General features: G+C 42.0%; 1 protein-coding gene across 3 annotated transcripts in view; it reads left to right on the top strand.

The window, feature by feature from the left end:
- Usp46 (ubiquitin specific peptidase 46) overlaps positions 1-17,432 on the top strand; it is a 112,957-nt gene that overhangs the window by 38,544 nt on the left and 56,981 nt on the right. For all 3 annotated transcript variants that reach the window (XR_013092159.1, XM_076864591.2, XM_076864590.1), the window contains exons 5-7: positions 6,417-6,493; positions 13,906-13,989; positions 16,339-16,536. Coding sequence is in view for 2 of the 3 variants with exons in the window: in XM_076864591.2 (XP_076720706.2) it covers positions 6,417-6,493; positions 13,906-13,989; positions 16,339-16,536 (359 nt within the window). In the remaining variant the exon portion in view is untranslated. The remainder of the gene's footprint in view (positions 1-6,416; positions 6,494-13,905; positions 13,990-16,338; positions 16,537-17,432) is intronic.

Raw genomic sequence — 17,432 nt, 5'->3', positions numbered from 1 at the left:
GCATTAATTAGAAGTATGCTTTTTAATGTCTAAACATTGTGGATTTTCCTAGATGTCCTGATGGTGTTGATTTCTAATTTTGTTGTGGTTAGAGAATGAATATATTTAGTATCATTTGAGTCATTTTAAATTTACTGAGATATATTTTGTGTTGTACACATGGTCTTTCCTGGTAGGCGTACCATATGCACTTGAAAATGGGGTCTTCCAACCTCAAAACTATTGACATTTTGGCTCAGATAATTCTTTGTTCTTGGGGGGTTGCCTTGAACATTATAGGATGTTTAGCAGCATCTCTATTTTCTACCCAGTAGATGCCAGTGGCATCTGCCAAGATGTGACAATGGAAAACGTCTCCAGGCATTGCTCAGCCTTCCCTGAAGGCAAATCAGTTCCCCTTGGCACCGTCCCTGCCCCCATTTTCATTAAGGGGGGTTGGACCCTGGGGCACTTTACCACTGAGTTACAACCCCAGTCCTTTTTATTTTTTATTTTAAGACAAGTTTTTGCTGAGTTGCTGAGGGTCTCACTAATTTGGTAAGACTGGCCATGAACTTGAGATGCTCCTGCCTTAGCCTCTCCAGTTGCTAGGATTACAGGCATGAACCACTGTAAAATTTCCTCTGTTGAGAATCCCTGAGTTGAATAAAATGTGCATTGTGTAGTTGTTGGGTGTAATATTCTTTGTCAGTCAGATGTGGTAGTTGATAAAGTTATTCAGATCTTTGATGTCTTTGACTACACCCCCCCCACCCCAGCTTTTCTATCAGCTGCTAAGAAAGGACTGTTAAAATATCTAACTGTGTGGGATTGTCTTATTTCTCCTAATTCTGTCAATTCTTGCTTCATGAATTTTTAAACTTTTTAAAAATGACTTTGTTGCGGGACAATTTACATACCGTGAGATTCATCTCCTCAGTGATCTTTTAGTAATTTGCTGTATTGTGCATCTGTCAGCTTCACTTAGTGTCTGAACATTTCCACCAATAAGACAGATCTCTTGTACCTGGCTGTTAATCCCATTCCCTGTACCAGCCCACTATGAATCTCCTTTCTGTCTTAGAGATTCGCCTATTCTGGATGTTTCATGTGAATGGAATCAGTCTTTTGGACCTTGACGTCTTTGTCTACATAACTTTTTGGAGGACCATGTTTCAGTGGTTCTTTCCTTTTTATTGTTGAATACAGTTGAGCTTCATGTATTTTTTAGGCTCTGTTGTGAGGAGCCTTCATATTTGATTGGTATATTTTGATAATAAATTGACCCTTTTGTCATTAGGAAATGTTTTATTCTCATAATAATTTTGTCTTAAAATCTATTTTACTTGATAATAATATAACCCCTCTCCATACTTATTCTAATTATTTGCATAGTATTTTTTTTCCCAACCATTTATTTTCAATCTGTATTTTTATATTTAAAGTTTAGCTCTTGTAGACAGCATATAATGGGTCTAGCTTTTTTTGTTAAATCAATTTATCAGTTTATTTCTTTTATTTGGAATTTTTAGTTCATTAATATTTGCTATAATTATTGACATATTTAGGTGTGGGGCTACCATTTTATTATTTGTTTTCTGTGTGTTGTCTTGGATTTTTTTTTCTCTTTTTATTTCTGGATTATTAGAATATGTGTGTGTGTGTGTGTGTGTGTGTGTGTGTGTACACATACATATACATATATTTTACAGTTCCTTATTAATTTTTCTCTTTTCCTTTGTTCTCAGTATTACTGGTGGGTGTGCACATGTGTAAGTTTAGTGGTTGTGTTAGAGATTACATTCCACATTTTTCACAGTCTGCAGTTCATAATGCTTCTATTCCACATAAAGTATAGAAGGTTTGTAAATGTGTAGTGTAGGTCATATTCTCTCTGCCTTCACCTTCCCTTGTTCTTTATGTTATATAGTTATACGTATTATATTTGTGTATGGTATGAACTCCACAGGACAATAATTTTTTCTTTAAAAATTTTTATTAAAAAAGTGGAATAAGAGGAAAAACGCCCCCAGTGCCCCCCCCCCAAACAAACAAAACCAGAAAATTCATATCTTTTGTGTTTACACATGTGTTTACCATTTTGATGCTCTTTATCACTCCTCTCCATCCCCTACCGCCTATTGCTGGGAATTGAACCCAGGGCGCTTAACCACTGAGCCATGTCCCTCCCCACCCCTTTCTATTTTTTATTTTGATTCAGGATCTCTAAGCTTCTTAGATCCTTGCTAATTTGCTGAAGCTGGCCTTGAACTTGGAATCCTCCTGCCTTAGCCTCTGGATTTGCTGGGATCATAGGTATGCACCGCTTCCCCTTGCCTCTTTGTTTCCTTTTGAGGATCTGAATTTCTTTGGCTGAAGAACTTCCTTTAATTTTTCTTATAGTGCAGAAATTGTCAATAACGATTTCTTTGTGCCTTCATTCTTGAAGAATTTGTTAGTGGGATATAGAAGATGGTATTAAAGATATCTTTCAAACTCTTCTGGCCGCCATGGTTCTGAGAGGTCAGCTTCTAATTGAATCACTCTCTTCTGTGAAGTTGCCCTTTTTTTCTTTATTTTTTTTTAATATTTGTTTTTCAGTTTTTGGTGGACACAACATCTTATTTTATTTGTATGTGGTGCTGAGGATCCAACCCAGCGCCCCACACATGCCAGGCAAGCGCGTTACCACTCGAGCCGCAACCCCAGGCCGCCCTTTTTTTCTTGATGGTTAAGATTTGCTTTTTATCTTTGGATTTCAACAATGTGCCTCTGATATTTCCTGGTGGCCTTCTTTGTATGTATCTTGTATATATTTTTGTATTTTTCTTGAGTATGTTGAATCTAGTAATATATGTATTTCATCAAATTTGGGAAATGTATAGCCATTATTTTTTCAAATGGTTTTCCTGTATTATTCTCTTCTTCTCTTCTAGGATTCTGTTTGTATGTATAATATTATAAAAAAGGCCCCGAGTATTTGCTAATTTTTACTGCAATTTTTTTTCTCTCTTTTAGTAGATAATTTCGGTTGATCTGTCTTTTAGTTCACTTGCTCTTTCCTCTGTCATTTCTAATTTGCTCTTAAGTTGATCCATTGTGTTTTCCAGTTCTGGAATTTCCATTTGATTCTTTTTTTTATTGTTTCTGTTTTTCTTCCAGGATGTCATAGTTTTTGATTCATCATGCATGTATTTTCTTTTACTTTACCAAAGGTAGTTATAATAGCTTCTTTACAATCCCAATCTACTAATTTCAACATCTGGGTCATTCTAGGATTGGTCTCACTTGATTTTCTGTTAAGAATTTCTTCCGTTTTCTTGGTTCTTTGCATATTGTAAGTTTGGATCTTGTTTAGAACATTCAGACTTTTAAATTACAGAGACTCTGGATTCTATTATTTTTCTTCAATGAGTATTAAGTGCCTTTAGTATTAAGTCCGGAAATTATCTTGACTCAACAAGTGGACAACAAAGTCTACTTATTGGATGGCTCAAATCTTGGATCAGACTGTCCCCCAGCCTAGCTGCTTTGTACTCCATGTTGAGCCGCAGATGGGTAGCTCAGTGGTCAACCAGATGTGGGCAAAGTTGGTGATACCATCTCAGACTCTTTCCCTTCTTTTCAGTGGATGTTATTTCTCAGATTTAGGCTTCTGGATCCCAGATCAGAAAGACATTTCTCCCCACAAACCCCAGGTCCCAGGTGTGAAACCACAAACTCGGGCCATCCTTCTTCCTTGGAGCATGTGTCCCCATCTGCTGTTTAAGCTCATTCTCCAACACTTTCAGGTGCCTGCCTTGAGTTTATGGTTATCTGAGTGTGTCCTATCTGGAAGAGTCTTGGTGGGCTAAGATCTTTGTTATTACTAAAGCCAGTCTTTTGAACTTTTCGTTTAAGTAAGGGAGAGACAGATAGTAATCAAACAAAAAAATCCATATAATGTAAAGTGATCAAGTCAGTTCTCTATTGCTTTATTATAAACCACCCCCAAAACTCTGAAGCTTAAATGAAACTCTATTTATTATTATAACTCATATAGCTGTGGGTTGGCTAAGGGCCCCCTGCTCTAGGCTGGACTTGGCTGAACTTGTGTGTGTGAGGGTCATTGGGCTCATCATGACTCTGCAGTTCCCCAGGGTCTTACTCTAGGTTGGGCTTGTCCCGGGTGCCTTAGCTGACTCTCTTCTTCATGGTTCTCCATCTCCTTGAGAACAGCAGGCTAGCCAAGACTTCTCTGTCCATCTTGTGGCCATGGTGTAAGTGCAAGAGAGCAGTTTCACACGCGCTCATTTCAGCCTCTGCTTTATAACATGTCTTGTAAAACCCCCACTGACCACAGCAAGTCACATGGCCACACTCAGCATCAAGAATGGGGCCACATAATCGCCTCTCCATGAGAGATCTGTAGTCATGTGGCAATGAAGTCAACATGGGCAGTGGTGGAGATTTGGGGCCATGAATTCTGCAACTGCAGGAATAAATGCCTAAGAAAGTTAAAGGATGATAGAGAGCCATAAGGGAATAGATGTGTGTGTATAAACATACACAGGTGCCGAGAGACTGCACACAGGTCCTTTTTAAAAAATTTATTTTTAGTTGTGGATGGACACAATACCTTTATTTTGTTTTTAGTTTTTTTTTTGTGTTTTTTTTTTTTTTTTTAAATGTGGTTGTGGGGATCAAACCCAGTGCCTCATGCGTGTTAGGCAAGCAATCTACCACTGAGCCACAACCCCAGCCCACACATCTCTTTAATATAAAAATTGGAACTAACATGTAATTGTATAGCTTACTTTTTCATTCAATGTTGTAACCATCATGTAAATCATTTTCAGCCTTTTGACCATTTTAGGTGATGTAAAATTTTTTACCCTCCTCCATTTATTGGGCACTTACCTCCTCATCCCAACCCTTGCCCCTGGTACTGGGGATTGAACCCAGTGCACTCTACCAGTGAACTACATCCCCAGCCCTTTTTATTTTTTATTTTAAGACCGGTTCTCACTAAGTTGCCTAAAATGGGCTTGGATTTGCACTCCTCCTGCCTCAGGCTCTCAGGTTGCTGGAATTGCAGATATGCCCTACCAAGCCTGGCTTAAATGCTTACTTTTTAGAGTACTTTACATGTATTATCTGATTTCATCCTTACAGTGACCTTATGAGGTGACCTTACAGTGACCTTATGTCCCCACTTTACAGATGAGGAAGCTGAGGCAGAGAGGCTAAATAACTGGCCCCGAATCATATACACTTTACAAGAGGCAGGGGTCAGATATGGATCTGGGCAGTCTGTCTCAATGTCCATTTTTGTGCATATTTACAAAAGTACCAAAGGGTGTGCCTCCAAATGTCAGTATTTCCTTAGATAAATTCCAGAATTTGTGGTAATAGTGGAGTTGCCTTTGAGGAAGTGTGATTTCCATTCTGATGCCAGTTGACTGAGCACTTGAAGGTTGTTTTGCTGAGCCCACTTGTCCCTCCCACTCCAAGAACAGGACAGTAAAACCCCGTGGTTGTTGGCAAATGAATGGAACATAAGCACTAAAGCTTCAATAAGAACGAGATCCAGAGCTGGTGTGGGGTGACCCGTGCAGGGCCGAGAAGCAGCTGGGGCCTGTGAGCTGGTCCGGCCCGTGCAGGGCTCAGCATGGCGCTCTGCGTGAGCCAGGGATCCAGGCCAGCTCCAGGGCTGAGCCTCACATAGACAACACAGGGCTCTGTAGACAATGAGGACAGCTCGATGTGTGTGTGTGTGTGTGTGTGTGTGTGTGTGTGTGTGTGTGTGTGTGGTTACTGTGGCTCTCCACGACCTGAACAGTGAGGCACGGGAGGCAGGGCGTGAGTTCAAGAGACTGGCAAAAGGTGAAACAACTTAAAGAAGGGATGATCCTCTGCGAAGTAAATTTTCCAGGTTTTGTCCTTTTTCCACTTGCGTCATTCTGCCGGGCAGGCTGTTCGGATGTTTGTCTGATACTTCCTATGTTGAAACAATGGGGCAGACGTTGGGAGAGGAAGAAATCTCATTGAGGTTTAATTATTGAAGATTTTGAATCAAAATTGCGATAGAGGGGCTGGGGATGTTGCTCAAGCGGTAGCGCGCTCGCCTGGCATGCGTGCGGCCCGGGTTCGATCCTCAGCACCATATACAAAGAAAGATGTTGTGTCCGCCGAAAACTAAAAAATAAAATATAAAAAACAAAAGAAAACAAAACAAAAAAAGCGAACTTGTGATAGAGATGAGGTTGACCTGAGAATCAAGTTTTCTCTAGATTGGGTGGTTTTGGAGGTAACTGCTTCCAGTGCATGTGTGTAGCCACGGGCGGACTCTTACTGCAGGGATGGTGTTGGATTATCTGTGCATGTTCAGAGTTGTAAGCTACAGTGTCTACAATGTATTTTGTGCCTAATGTATTTTTTCTTTTTTCTTTCTTTAGGTTAGTAGCAAAGATGAAGATTTTCTTGACCTTTCTGTTGATGTGGAGCAGAACACTTCCATTACCCACTGTCTGAGGTAACCTTATGACTTCTGCCTGTGTTTTGAGGCTAGAAAAAAATGGAGAAATATGACCCTGTATTTTTAGGACATAATCTTCCATACTTTTAAACCAGTATAATCCTATTATTTTCTATTTCTTCTTTCCAAATAGAGATTCAAATTAAATATATGTGTTCTGAGAAGAGTCTTACAAGCAGTGAGAGGATCGGGTAGAAGTCATCAGTCATTAAATTGAAAAAATAAAACTGTGATCTTTAAAACACAGAGGAACACTTTTGGCTTTCTGCAGTCTCTTTCTTTGTCTTACACTCACTTATGTAAATAAGTTAATAAATATTACAGATGCCTATCATTGCTCTTTCTTTTTCTGAGATAATCTCTTCTATTATTTAAAAAAAATTATGCACTTTGAGAACCAGTGAGGGAATTGCCTTCTCCTCCATCTTTTTAGTATTCTGTGGAGCTCATTCATGGAGAGTACTTCCTCCTCATTAGCCCTGAGAGAAGGTAAGGAGCCCAGAGTGTGGGCATGCCTGTCCAGGAGTACTGTCCATACGTGTGTTGACTCGTCTATTGAAATGTGCTCAGAGTCGTTATGTAGACAAGATTCTCACTCCCCACAGCCCTTGCACAAGAGGACGTGTGTTCTTGCAGTTTTCCCCGGCCCTGTTGTGGACATGGGGGCAGAGGAGGGACTACCACCTTAGCCCCCTGCTCCTTCGGCACTTACATTCCAGTGGGCACACACAGGTGAAACAGTCCGCCCAGGCAGTGGCTGCGATGACAGTGCCAGTGTAGACTGAGTGGCCAGGGTGGGTCTCCCACACAGAGTGCCACAGCTTTTTATAGTGTCGTCACAGGGCACTGTCATCTGTGTCAGTAACGCTCAGGTGACAGGACTGTTCTTTCAGATACTTAGGTTCCCTGGAATCTTTAGAATAGATTCAAGGGACTTCCTGTGCTGGTTGCCTGGTAGAAAACCAGCTTTCAGAGCAGAGTTGCCACCCCCAGCTGAGAAGAGCTGTGAGGATGGGAGCGGGGTCTGATCCCTTCCTGTTACCCAGGGCTCAGAGGCTCCTCACCTGCAGTGGGCAGTTCCCTGTCAGTTTGGTGTTTAGCTCTTGTCAGGTGAGAAGGAGGAATTTGTTGTCTCTTTTGCGTGGTGTGTTATGGGCTAGGACAACCTCTTTTTCTTCTGCCTGGTTCTGTACATGTCACATATTCCCAGCATTCCTGTGGGAGAAAAGGCACTTTTGATATCCCCAAGGTTTCGTGATCACGGTCTGTGAGAAATGTTAAGGTTGAATGGATGTTAGCAGATGAGGCGATGGAGGAAAGGCATTATCTGCCCATTCCTCTTCTTGGAGGAAGTTTGGGGTTGGGCAAGTTGACTTTTTTCCTTCCCTTTTGGGAAATCCTAAGGGAAGGAAGCGGTGGCTGTAACTCTGAGATCAGCCAGGTAACGAACTAGGTGGCTAGTCCTAATTTCGACCTTTGGGAAGCTGTGTTATAAAGAAATTAGTCCAGACTTGTTTCCATGCTTTCTTTCTTTTCCTGGAAAAAAGTATGTATTGGTCCTGCATGCAGAACCAATGGAGAAGGCAGGGTAGAGGCATTTGGAAGGGTTAAAGCTGGGATGGGTGAGTGTGTAATAGCCACCGAATGCCTTTAAACATCATTAGATCCACATCTGAATGGGCCCTCCAGGCCAATATTCCTGACAGCACACTTAACCCTGACCTTCTCACCTTATCTACCCACATGTGGTCATCTTAAGAGAAGCTCTCTGCTGTTGCCATTCACCATTGAGTTCTGTGGCAGCTTTCAGCCTGTCCCACCAGAAAGAATTCCCACTAGCGAATGAGCAATTCGAGCTGGCCCAGTAACTTTTTCTATCTCGGAGACTAACGAGAAGGAATGATGTTGGTCTTTCTTGGCCTCTTTAATGATTTTATTTGGCTTTTATTCTTTTTTTTTTCATTTGTTTTTAAAATTAGCCTATGAATTTTCTTGAACATTATCTCCACACATCTCTTATGATGTGTTATTTTGGTCTTTCAAGTTATTTTAATTATTTTTTTAATAAATCAAACTAAAATTGTGGGATTTGCTGGGTGTGGTGGTACACATCTGTAATCCCAGCAACTTGGGAGACTGAGGCATGAGAATCTCAAGTCCAAGGCCAGCCTCAGCAACTTGGACCCTGTCTCAAAGGGGTGGAAAAAAAAAACAGAAAAAGAAAAGGGTTGGGGATGTAGTTTAGTCATGAAGTGTTCCTGGGTTCAATCTCCAGTGCCAAAAAAATAAATAAGTAAAAGTATGGGAACCAAATGAAAGATTCCTGCCACCTCCTCCCAGAAGGGGTGTAGGTGAAGATTACAGTGTATTTTCACTGAACTTTAGTCCCAGAGAAATAGCGTAAACAGTGGTGAAATTCAGGATACAGATCTAAAGAAACTTTAAATCCATACTATGGCAGAGCTAGAATTCTGATGTTTCAAATCCCAGTTCTGTGTTTTAGACATGATAGGAAGATACTGAAAGAGTTTTTTTTTTTTTTTTGAAAACTTCAGGGATGTCCTCAGGCAAAAACTTAAAATATGTGCAGTTCATCTTAATTGTCCTTGCCATGCCTTTTTGGTAGCTTTTGTCTTCCCCTTGAGTGCCTTCTCCTTTCCCTGTGGCTCCTTCACAGAAATTCACTTTTCTCTTCAAAATGTTCAGTGCCCCCAAATCACCTTCCACTTCCTCTTGTGTTCCCCTTAAAATCCCCAGCGTCAGGACATGGGCCATGTGTTAGAGGAAAGCAGCCTTTTAATTGTCCCAAAGCCCTTTCTATTTGAAAAATTAATATTCATTAAAAGAAATTTCTTTTCTACTTATTTTGAGAAACTTCTTTCACATACTAAGTTCATGTACACATGCATTCCTATTGCTTATCTATTGGTTTCTCCCTTCTGTTTCTCTGACCTGTGTCCATTTTGGTTATTATTGATACATAGTATTTCATAGTATCTGACATATAAGCCCTATTTATGGATTTCTTCCTTTAAAATTGCTATAATACTTGAATTAATACTTCTCAGTGGTTAGTGTGTATCAGAATCAGCTGGGAAATTAGTAAAACTAGAGGCCAAGATCATGTTCAAGAACTTCAGAGAGTCTGGGCCTGTCTTTAAAAATATTCTGATGATTCTGATACTACCAAGTCAGCACCTCTGCTCTAGCTCCTTGCTACTAAGTACTGGCACCTTGGATATCACCTGGCATCTCATTAGAAATGCAGAATCTCAGGTCCCCACTAAGACTCAATCAGAATCTGCATCTTGACAAGATTACCCAGGGGCTTCAGATGCCTGCTAACATTTGGGCCACCTGGGGACCGCCGTTCTGAGCCCTGGCAGCACACTGAAACTGTGGGGGAGTTTGAACAGCAATGCCTAGGTTTTAACTGGAGAAATTCTTGTGTATTTGGGGGTGTGCATGGAAAGAGGCAGGGAGGGTGGACATGGAGTAATGAGAGTTGTAAACAATCCCCACATGATCTAAAATTTAGAGGAAAGCTTCCTAGTGGCAGGGAACAGGGTAACCGGGGCATGTTGGTCCCCTCAACTCCTGGGTGAATGCGCAGAGGTGGGCACCAACAGAGCCCCATGGTGGGAGCAGCTGCATCAGTTTACCCAGTGTTCTTCTCAAACTGTGTCCATTTCCACGTGGATTCTGACATGAAAATTATCAGAAAGCGTTGATGGAGAATTTCTTTTATACAAATCAGTTTTTGAACTATTATGTTGAATTAGTTTAGATTTTAATTGAAAATGTATTAAATATAGACATTAAAACTTGGACAGGGTAGCTGTCTGTACGATATATAATTGCCTTTCTGTGTGGGAACGTGGTCTTTGTCCATTTAATCCATTCTTGTGTATGTGTTTCCATAAGGTCTTATAGTTTCTTTTATTAAGGTGGGCATTTCTTCTTAGATTTTTTTCCTAGAGTGTATCTTTAAATAATGTTTGCTACTATAACTCTTTTGAAAGAAATGCAAAGGCTTTGTGCCCCACTCCCCTCCCTGTACTCCTGTAATGTATCAAAGAGCTCTGCCATCTCCCTCCCCTTTGAGTCTCTCCTTGAAAGTACCTTCCTTCTCTGTTGCTCACTTTGCTTCTGGCAACCATCAGCCTATACCAATAGACCTGTTCTGCCTTAGTTTACTGCTGGTCAGCCCCTTTTCATGGCCGACCCTCATTTTCCATTTCTTAACTCAAATACCAGGAGAGAGCGTCACCATGTCTTTTGTGGCAGTGGGCTTCCAGCCAGCTGGAACTGGGCATGATGGTGATCGCTTGTAAACTGGGTCTTTAAATCAGTACAGGTTGAGCATCCCTTATCAGAAATGCTTGGGCCCAGAAGTGTTAAGGATATGGGGATTAGGGATGCTTTTCCTGTACTAACCTCTACTTATCTGGGCCTACAGAGAACATTTTTGGAGACATGAGGATAGAAAGTGTTTAATTCCTTATCTTTGCTGTGCTTTCCTTGGCTGTGCTTATATGGAGGCTTGTCTGTGGGAGGTGTTCCATGGACATGAATCTTCACTGAGGCCTGTCCTCACCTCCTGCTGTGCAGTTCCGCCATCCCACTCCAGCCAATCCCGTGCAACTAAAACACAATTTCACAGCGCTGACTCAATTAAAGTTCTTCATTCAGCTAATTTTGAGTCTGTTTATGCACTAAGCACTTGAAATCTGAAAGTTGAGTATAATTGCCTTCTAAATGGTTTCCTTGGCTTGCGACCCCCTCTGTCCTTCTCTACTGTGCTGCCCAAAGTGGCATTTTTCCAAAGCATTATATGCTGATGGCTTTTCCTTGATGAGAGCTGTTGGTGGGCTGCAGAGCCACAGGGTCCATGCCAGCCTCGTGGTAGCATCCTGGGGACTGTGCTACTCACTGCAGAGGCCATTCCTGCCACACCCCCACCCCATGTTCTCACCTTACCTCTGTGCCTTGTGTCCCTGCCTCTGCACGGTGGCGTTCCTTTGCTGTTGTCCCCTGGCACATATTCCCTCTATGAGACCCTAACTTGGATTTTGCCCATTGAGGAAACAGCCTGAATTTCTCCAGATCAAGTCCATCTCTCTTTTTTTCTGAACTATTTCCCTTTCTGTCTTTGGTTGTTCATTCATCTGGCCACTAACTGTTGTCAAGTGCCATTATGGGTCAGGCTGGGCATATGGCAGTGAGTGAGACAAAGCCACTGCCTGCTTACAGGAGAGGAAGTGACCAGATGAACAGAAGGAAGGTTTCAGATGGGCAAACAGGTGCTGAAGAAAACCAGACAGCCACATGGAAGGGGCTGGGTGGTTAGGGAGGTCCTCTCCAAAGAGCATAGTTAGGCTGAGCTCTGGCTAGCCAGCTCATCAACCATGCAGGCCTCGGAGAAGAGCTCTGGGTGCTGAGGAAGTAGCAGGGCTAGAAGAGTATATATAGCCCGAGGCTCCAGCAGCTGAGGCAAAGAGGTCAGAGGAGTAATGGGCCCTCATGACCACAGCCCATAGCTATGGCAGGGAGTTTGACTTACTCCTCAGTGCTGTGGGCAGAGGAACTGTGTGTATAGCTTGTTGTGATTTTTTTTATGGGGGGTGGTATTAGGAATTGAACACAGGGGCACTTTACCACTGAGCCACATCCCCAGCCATTTTTATTTTTTTATTTTGAGAAAGGGTCTCACTCGGTTGCTTAGGGCCTCGTTAAGTTACTGAGGCTGACCTTGAACTTGAGATACCCCTACCTCAACCTCCCACGTCACTGGAATCACATGCATGTGCCACCATGCCCGGCCCATGTCCATTGCTTTATGTCTTGGCCACACCAAGCATTTCATATGATCAGTGGCTCATTTGCACATGGCTCTGTTAGTCTGTGAGTTATATGAGGGCAGGTATTCTCTGTGAATCCCCAGGACCTAGTCCAGAGGACTGTTTGGGGATATAAGGAATGAGCAATTTGTGTTTTCTTTGATTTTTTTTCTGTGTAGAGCCATTAACACCCATTTAAATGCCATTTTCTATTTAATAAAATCTGATCATTCTGGTAGTAGGACACTCTGAGTAAGGAAATGTCACAAGTATTTTCAAAACCATAGAGTATTATTATATTCTCAATGTTCTTTTTCAGTCTTTTGAAACAGACCACAAAAATGTTAAGTAGAATCTTGACCAGAAAAGAAAGGCCGTGACATTTATAAAATGAAAACCTTAAGTAGCAGAGTAAAACCTTGTGATAAGATGAATACACAGAGAACAGATACAATGCCTTTTGTTCTCAAAAGTAGGCAGGCTGAAGTTTTTCTCCTCTTGGGGGTGGGGGAGCCGTGGGGGACGGGGTGGGTAGAAGGCAGTCACATCCTGGTAACTGGGGGTTTTCTTAGTTCAAAGTAAGGGAAGTTATATGTGGTTATTTTATTTATTTATTTTTTGTACCAACACTTGAACTCAGGGGTGCTTAACAGCTGAGCCACATCCTTTTTTGTTTTTTATTTTTTTATTTTTTAAAGAGAGAGAGAGAGAGAATTTTAATATTTATTTTTTTAGTTTTCAGCAGACACAACATCTTTGTTTGTATGTGGTGCTGAGGATCGAACCGGGGCCGCATGCATGCCAGGCGAGTGCGCTACCGCTTGAGCCATATCCCCAGCCCTTGTATTTTATTTTGAGACCGGGTCTCACTGAGTTGCTCAGAGCCTTGTTAAATTGCTGAGACTGGTGATCTTCCTGCCTCAGCCTCCCCAGCCACTGGGATTATAGGCGTGAGCTACTGCCCCCAGCTATATGTGGTTTAAATTCCACTGTCTTTACTCTTGTGGTCTTTGAAAATGTTGACCCTCTTCGAGTCTTTATTAACTGTACCTTCTATTTTATGTGATTGCCTTTTTCAGACCTGATGAGTATTAAGGAGGGCTTTTACTACAGTAGTTTTCTGTTACAATTTTCAGTTTCCAGCTTACAGGTATTCTCTGTTAAGTCCTGATGGTTTTTTGTTTGTTTGTTTGGGTTTTTTTTCCCCCTGAAACTGTTGGCAAGCCTAGTTTATATATGTGTTCCATTAAATAAAGTTGTATTTTAAAGTCTCTTGGTGAAGTGGTGAACTGGTTAACACAACCCAGTAGACATGCTCTAATGGCATAATGGCCCTGCTGTTTCGAGGGATCTTCTCTGATTACTGTTTTCCCTACTTCCACTTGAAAGTCACTCTGCAGGTAATAGCGGGTGTAAACCGTAGAATGCCAAGTACATTGGACTTTTTTTTTCCCCCGGTGCCGGGGCATGGAACCCAGGCCTTGCACATGCTAGGCCAGCACTCTACCACTGAGCTGCATACCCAGCCCGTTTGGACTTTTTAAAACATGAAAATATTTTTCTCTGCAGAGACTTCAGCAACACAGAAACGCTGTGCAGCGAACAAAAATATTATTGTGAAACATGTTGCAGCAAACAGGAGGCCCAGAAAAGGTACGTAAAGGATTTGGTTCCAAAGTGGCTTTGAGACACGGGTGGCATAGGTGGGCACACAGCTCTGGCTGTGGATCTCCGCTTCACAGAGCTGTTCAGTTCCTTTCTCACCAGGGAAACGTGGACAGGAGTGCTGGTTTGGAGAGCTGTCTGTCTGATTGTTTGCTCACTTATTCAGTCACTCATTCAACCAGTACTGAGCGCCATGGTGTGCCAGATATTATGCTGGGTACACAAGTGGGGATCAAATATAATCCATGTCCTTTTAGGATTAAAGATAAATGTATTTAGCACAGTACATAATGTAGTAGACACCCAATATCATTGTTGTTAGTATTATTTAGACATTGGGACTTCTTATTTACAGGGATTTTTAAAACAAAAACCCATCATCTAATAAGAAGTTTTGAGGGAGTCAAGGACACATCAGTTACAGAGCTAGGCGGTAAGAAAGTTATTGTGTTCTTAATTGATATAGAATCCAGAGCTCCCCATCTTTTTGCTAGCACCTGACAGTTACAGTTTCTGGACACTCTGTGATAACCGTTTGTTCATCCTTATCTGCCCCCAGAAGCCAAGATGCTCAGTGTTTTAGTCATCCCATGAAGCCTTACTGCAAGTTAAATTTTATTATTATTATTATTATTATTATTTCTTCCTGCTGGTTTGGAGTTTCCAAGGTAGCTCACACATGCTCAATACTTCTGTTTAAAACCCTTGAGGGTCTGGATGAAGACTGAAATAATTTTTTCTACCAGCCTCCTTAGCCCTCCACCCCAGATATGAACATCTTTCCTCATTTCAACAGAACTTACAAAAGGCCCATCAGTGTCTCGGGCAGCAGTGGAGGTAGTAGGCAGATCTCTGTTAGTGGACAGGGAGCTTGTCTCTGTTTCCCATCTTCTTGGTCTTCTCAGGCAGATGGCATGAAGAAGATTGCTGTTCAGCCCTGCAGGGTTTTTTAAATTTGTTTTTTAATACTTATTTATTTTTTTAGCTGTAGGTTGACCTTTATTTTATTTTTGTGTGGTGCTGAGGATCGAACCCAGTGCCTCACACCAGCTAGGCAAGCACTCTTCCTCTGAGCCACAACCCCAGCCCCTCTTTATTTGTTTTACTAGTAATTGAACCCAGGGACTCTACCACTGAGCTACATCCCTAACCCTTTTTACTTAATTTTTAAATCTTGAGACTGGGCCTCATTAAGTTGCGTAGGACTTCACTAAGGCAATATTGCCTCTGCCTCCTGAGTTCCTGGGATTACATGCATGTGCCACCATGCTCAGGAGCCCTGGAGGTTTGATGCATTAAAATGTCACATGTTCCTATAAAAGAGCGGGTTCCCCATAATTCTTTGACTAATGTTTTTATTTTGCTTCTTATTATAAACAAATTTTAACTGATTCCTCAGTTAGACTCAATTTCTTTTTTTCAAACAATATGCACTGAAAATGTGCAACGCTGAGCAGCACTGACACTGACTCAGCACACTCACGACACGGGGGACCTGGGAGGTAACCAAGCTCCTCCCTTCCAGCAATGCTGTCTGTTAAGCTATTACTGCTGTGATCATTGAGGAACGCTAATGATCATCCCATGAGAAAAGGCTTTCTGTGTTTATGTGAGTGTGGGACATGCTGCTTCAAACAAACCAGAACAGTTCCTTTACTGCAGGATCTCTCAAAACTTCAGTGTGCTAATGCACATGGAGGACTTTGAAGTAGGAAGCATCCCTGTCCAAACATAGCCATAGGAAACTCCAGTGTTCTCTGGAGCCCAGTTTGGGAAATGTACCCCTGAGGCAACGCCTGCATTATAGGTGAGGGAACCGAGAACCACAAAAGGGGTCTGATTTGCCAGATGACGGGAGAAAGGGGTAGGTATAAGCCCAGCCCCCCTCGTGTCTGACACCAGGAGTGTGTGCCCGAGCATCTTCTGCAGCTTCTCTGAAGTTTGATCTGTATCCTCCCACCTTGTCCTCTTACCAACTTCCTTTTCTCAAAAGCTCTCAGCCCTCCTGTCCATATCTCAGGGATGGATTGTCCAAATATATTCTACTCTGGGAGGCAGAGGACAGTGACAGAGCAGTTGCACGTGTGTTTTTATTAGTACACAAATTCAGAAGCATCTACTTTGACCAAACAGAGACACACGTTGTGATGTTGCTCCAGTTAGCCAAGGATCAGCATTAGTCAGTCTATAAGCCGGAATCCTTTTCTTCCTGTGAGCTGTTTGGTTATTGGGCCAGTTTGAAATGTGCTAGAATCCTTCCTACTCATGTTTGTGAGGCCACAGCGTGTTCTCATTCCCTAAACAGTTATTGGGTGCAACTGATTTTCTCTTTCTTAGGATGAGGGTAAAAAAACTGCCCATGATTCTGGCCCTGCACCTGAAGCGGTTCAAGTACATGGAGCAGCTCCATAGGTACACCAAGCTGTCTTACCGGGTGGTCTTCCCTCTGGAACTCCGGCTCTTTAACACCTCCAGCGATGCCGTGAACCTGGACCGCATGTATGACCTGGTGGCCGTGGTCGTTCACTGCGGCAGGTAAAGATGGGCTAGGAAGCGGGTGCACATGATAACACAGGGGTTTGTCACCAAAACAGGCCCAGGCACCTCTGACTGGGCTGTAATACTCAGCACTTTGGGGAATGTCATCCATACTCTCATTGATCACCTCAAAAAAAAAAAAAAAAAAAAGAATATAGGCTTGTGTCATTTAACAGTGGGAATGTGTACTAAGAAATGGCTCATCATTGTGTGAACATCATAGAGTGTACTCCTACAACTAAGGCTGTGACATTGCTTTACATTGTTACAGGCAATGTAATCTTCATTCTTCCCTATCCCCACCCCCACCTCATCACACCATGGATCAGAGAAAACATTTGGCTTTTGGTGTTTGGGGATTAGCTTATTTCACTTAGCTTGATATTCTCTAGTTCCATTCATTTAGCTGCAAATACCATAATTTCATTATTCTTTAAGGCCAATTAATGTGCCATTGTGTATATATACAATGTTTTCTTTATCCATTCCCCTGTCAAAGGGCATCTAGCTTGGTTCCGTAGTTTAGCTATTGTGAATTGAGCTGCTATAATCATTGATGTGGCTGCGTCAGTGTAATATGCTGATTTTAAGTCCTTTTGGTATAAACTTAGGAGTGGGATAGCTGGTCAAATGGAGGTTTCATTCCAAGTTTTCTGATGAATCTTCGTACTGCTTTCCATGGTGATTGCACCAATTTGCAGTCCCACCAGCAATGTATGAATGTAGCTTTTTCCCCACATCCTCACCACACTTATTATTGCTTATATTCTTCATAATTTAGGCAATGTAATCTTAAGGGACTATTGTTGTATGTGTGGTGTGTCACTAGCTGACATATCACATGGTACCTGACTCTATAAACATCCTACAGGTATACATAAATAGGATCACAA

This window comes from Callospermophilus lateralis, chromosome 8 (genome assembly GCF_048772815.1).
Source record: "Callospermophilus lateralis isolate mCalLat2 chromosome 8, mCalLat2.hap1, whole genome shotgun sequence".
Lineage (NCBI taxonomy): Eukaryota > Metazoa > Chordata > Mammalia > Rodentia > Sciuridae > Callospermophilus > Callospermophilus lateralis.
This window is presented reverse-complemented; position numbering and strand designations above follow the sequence as displayed.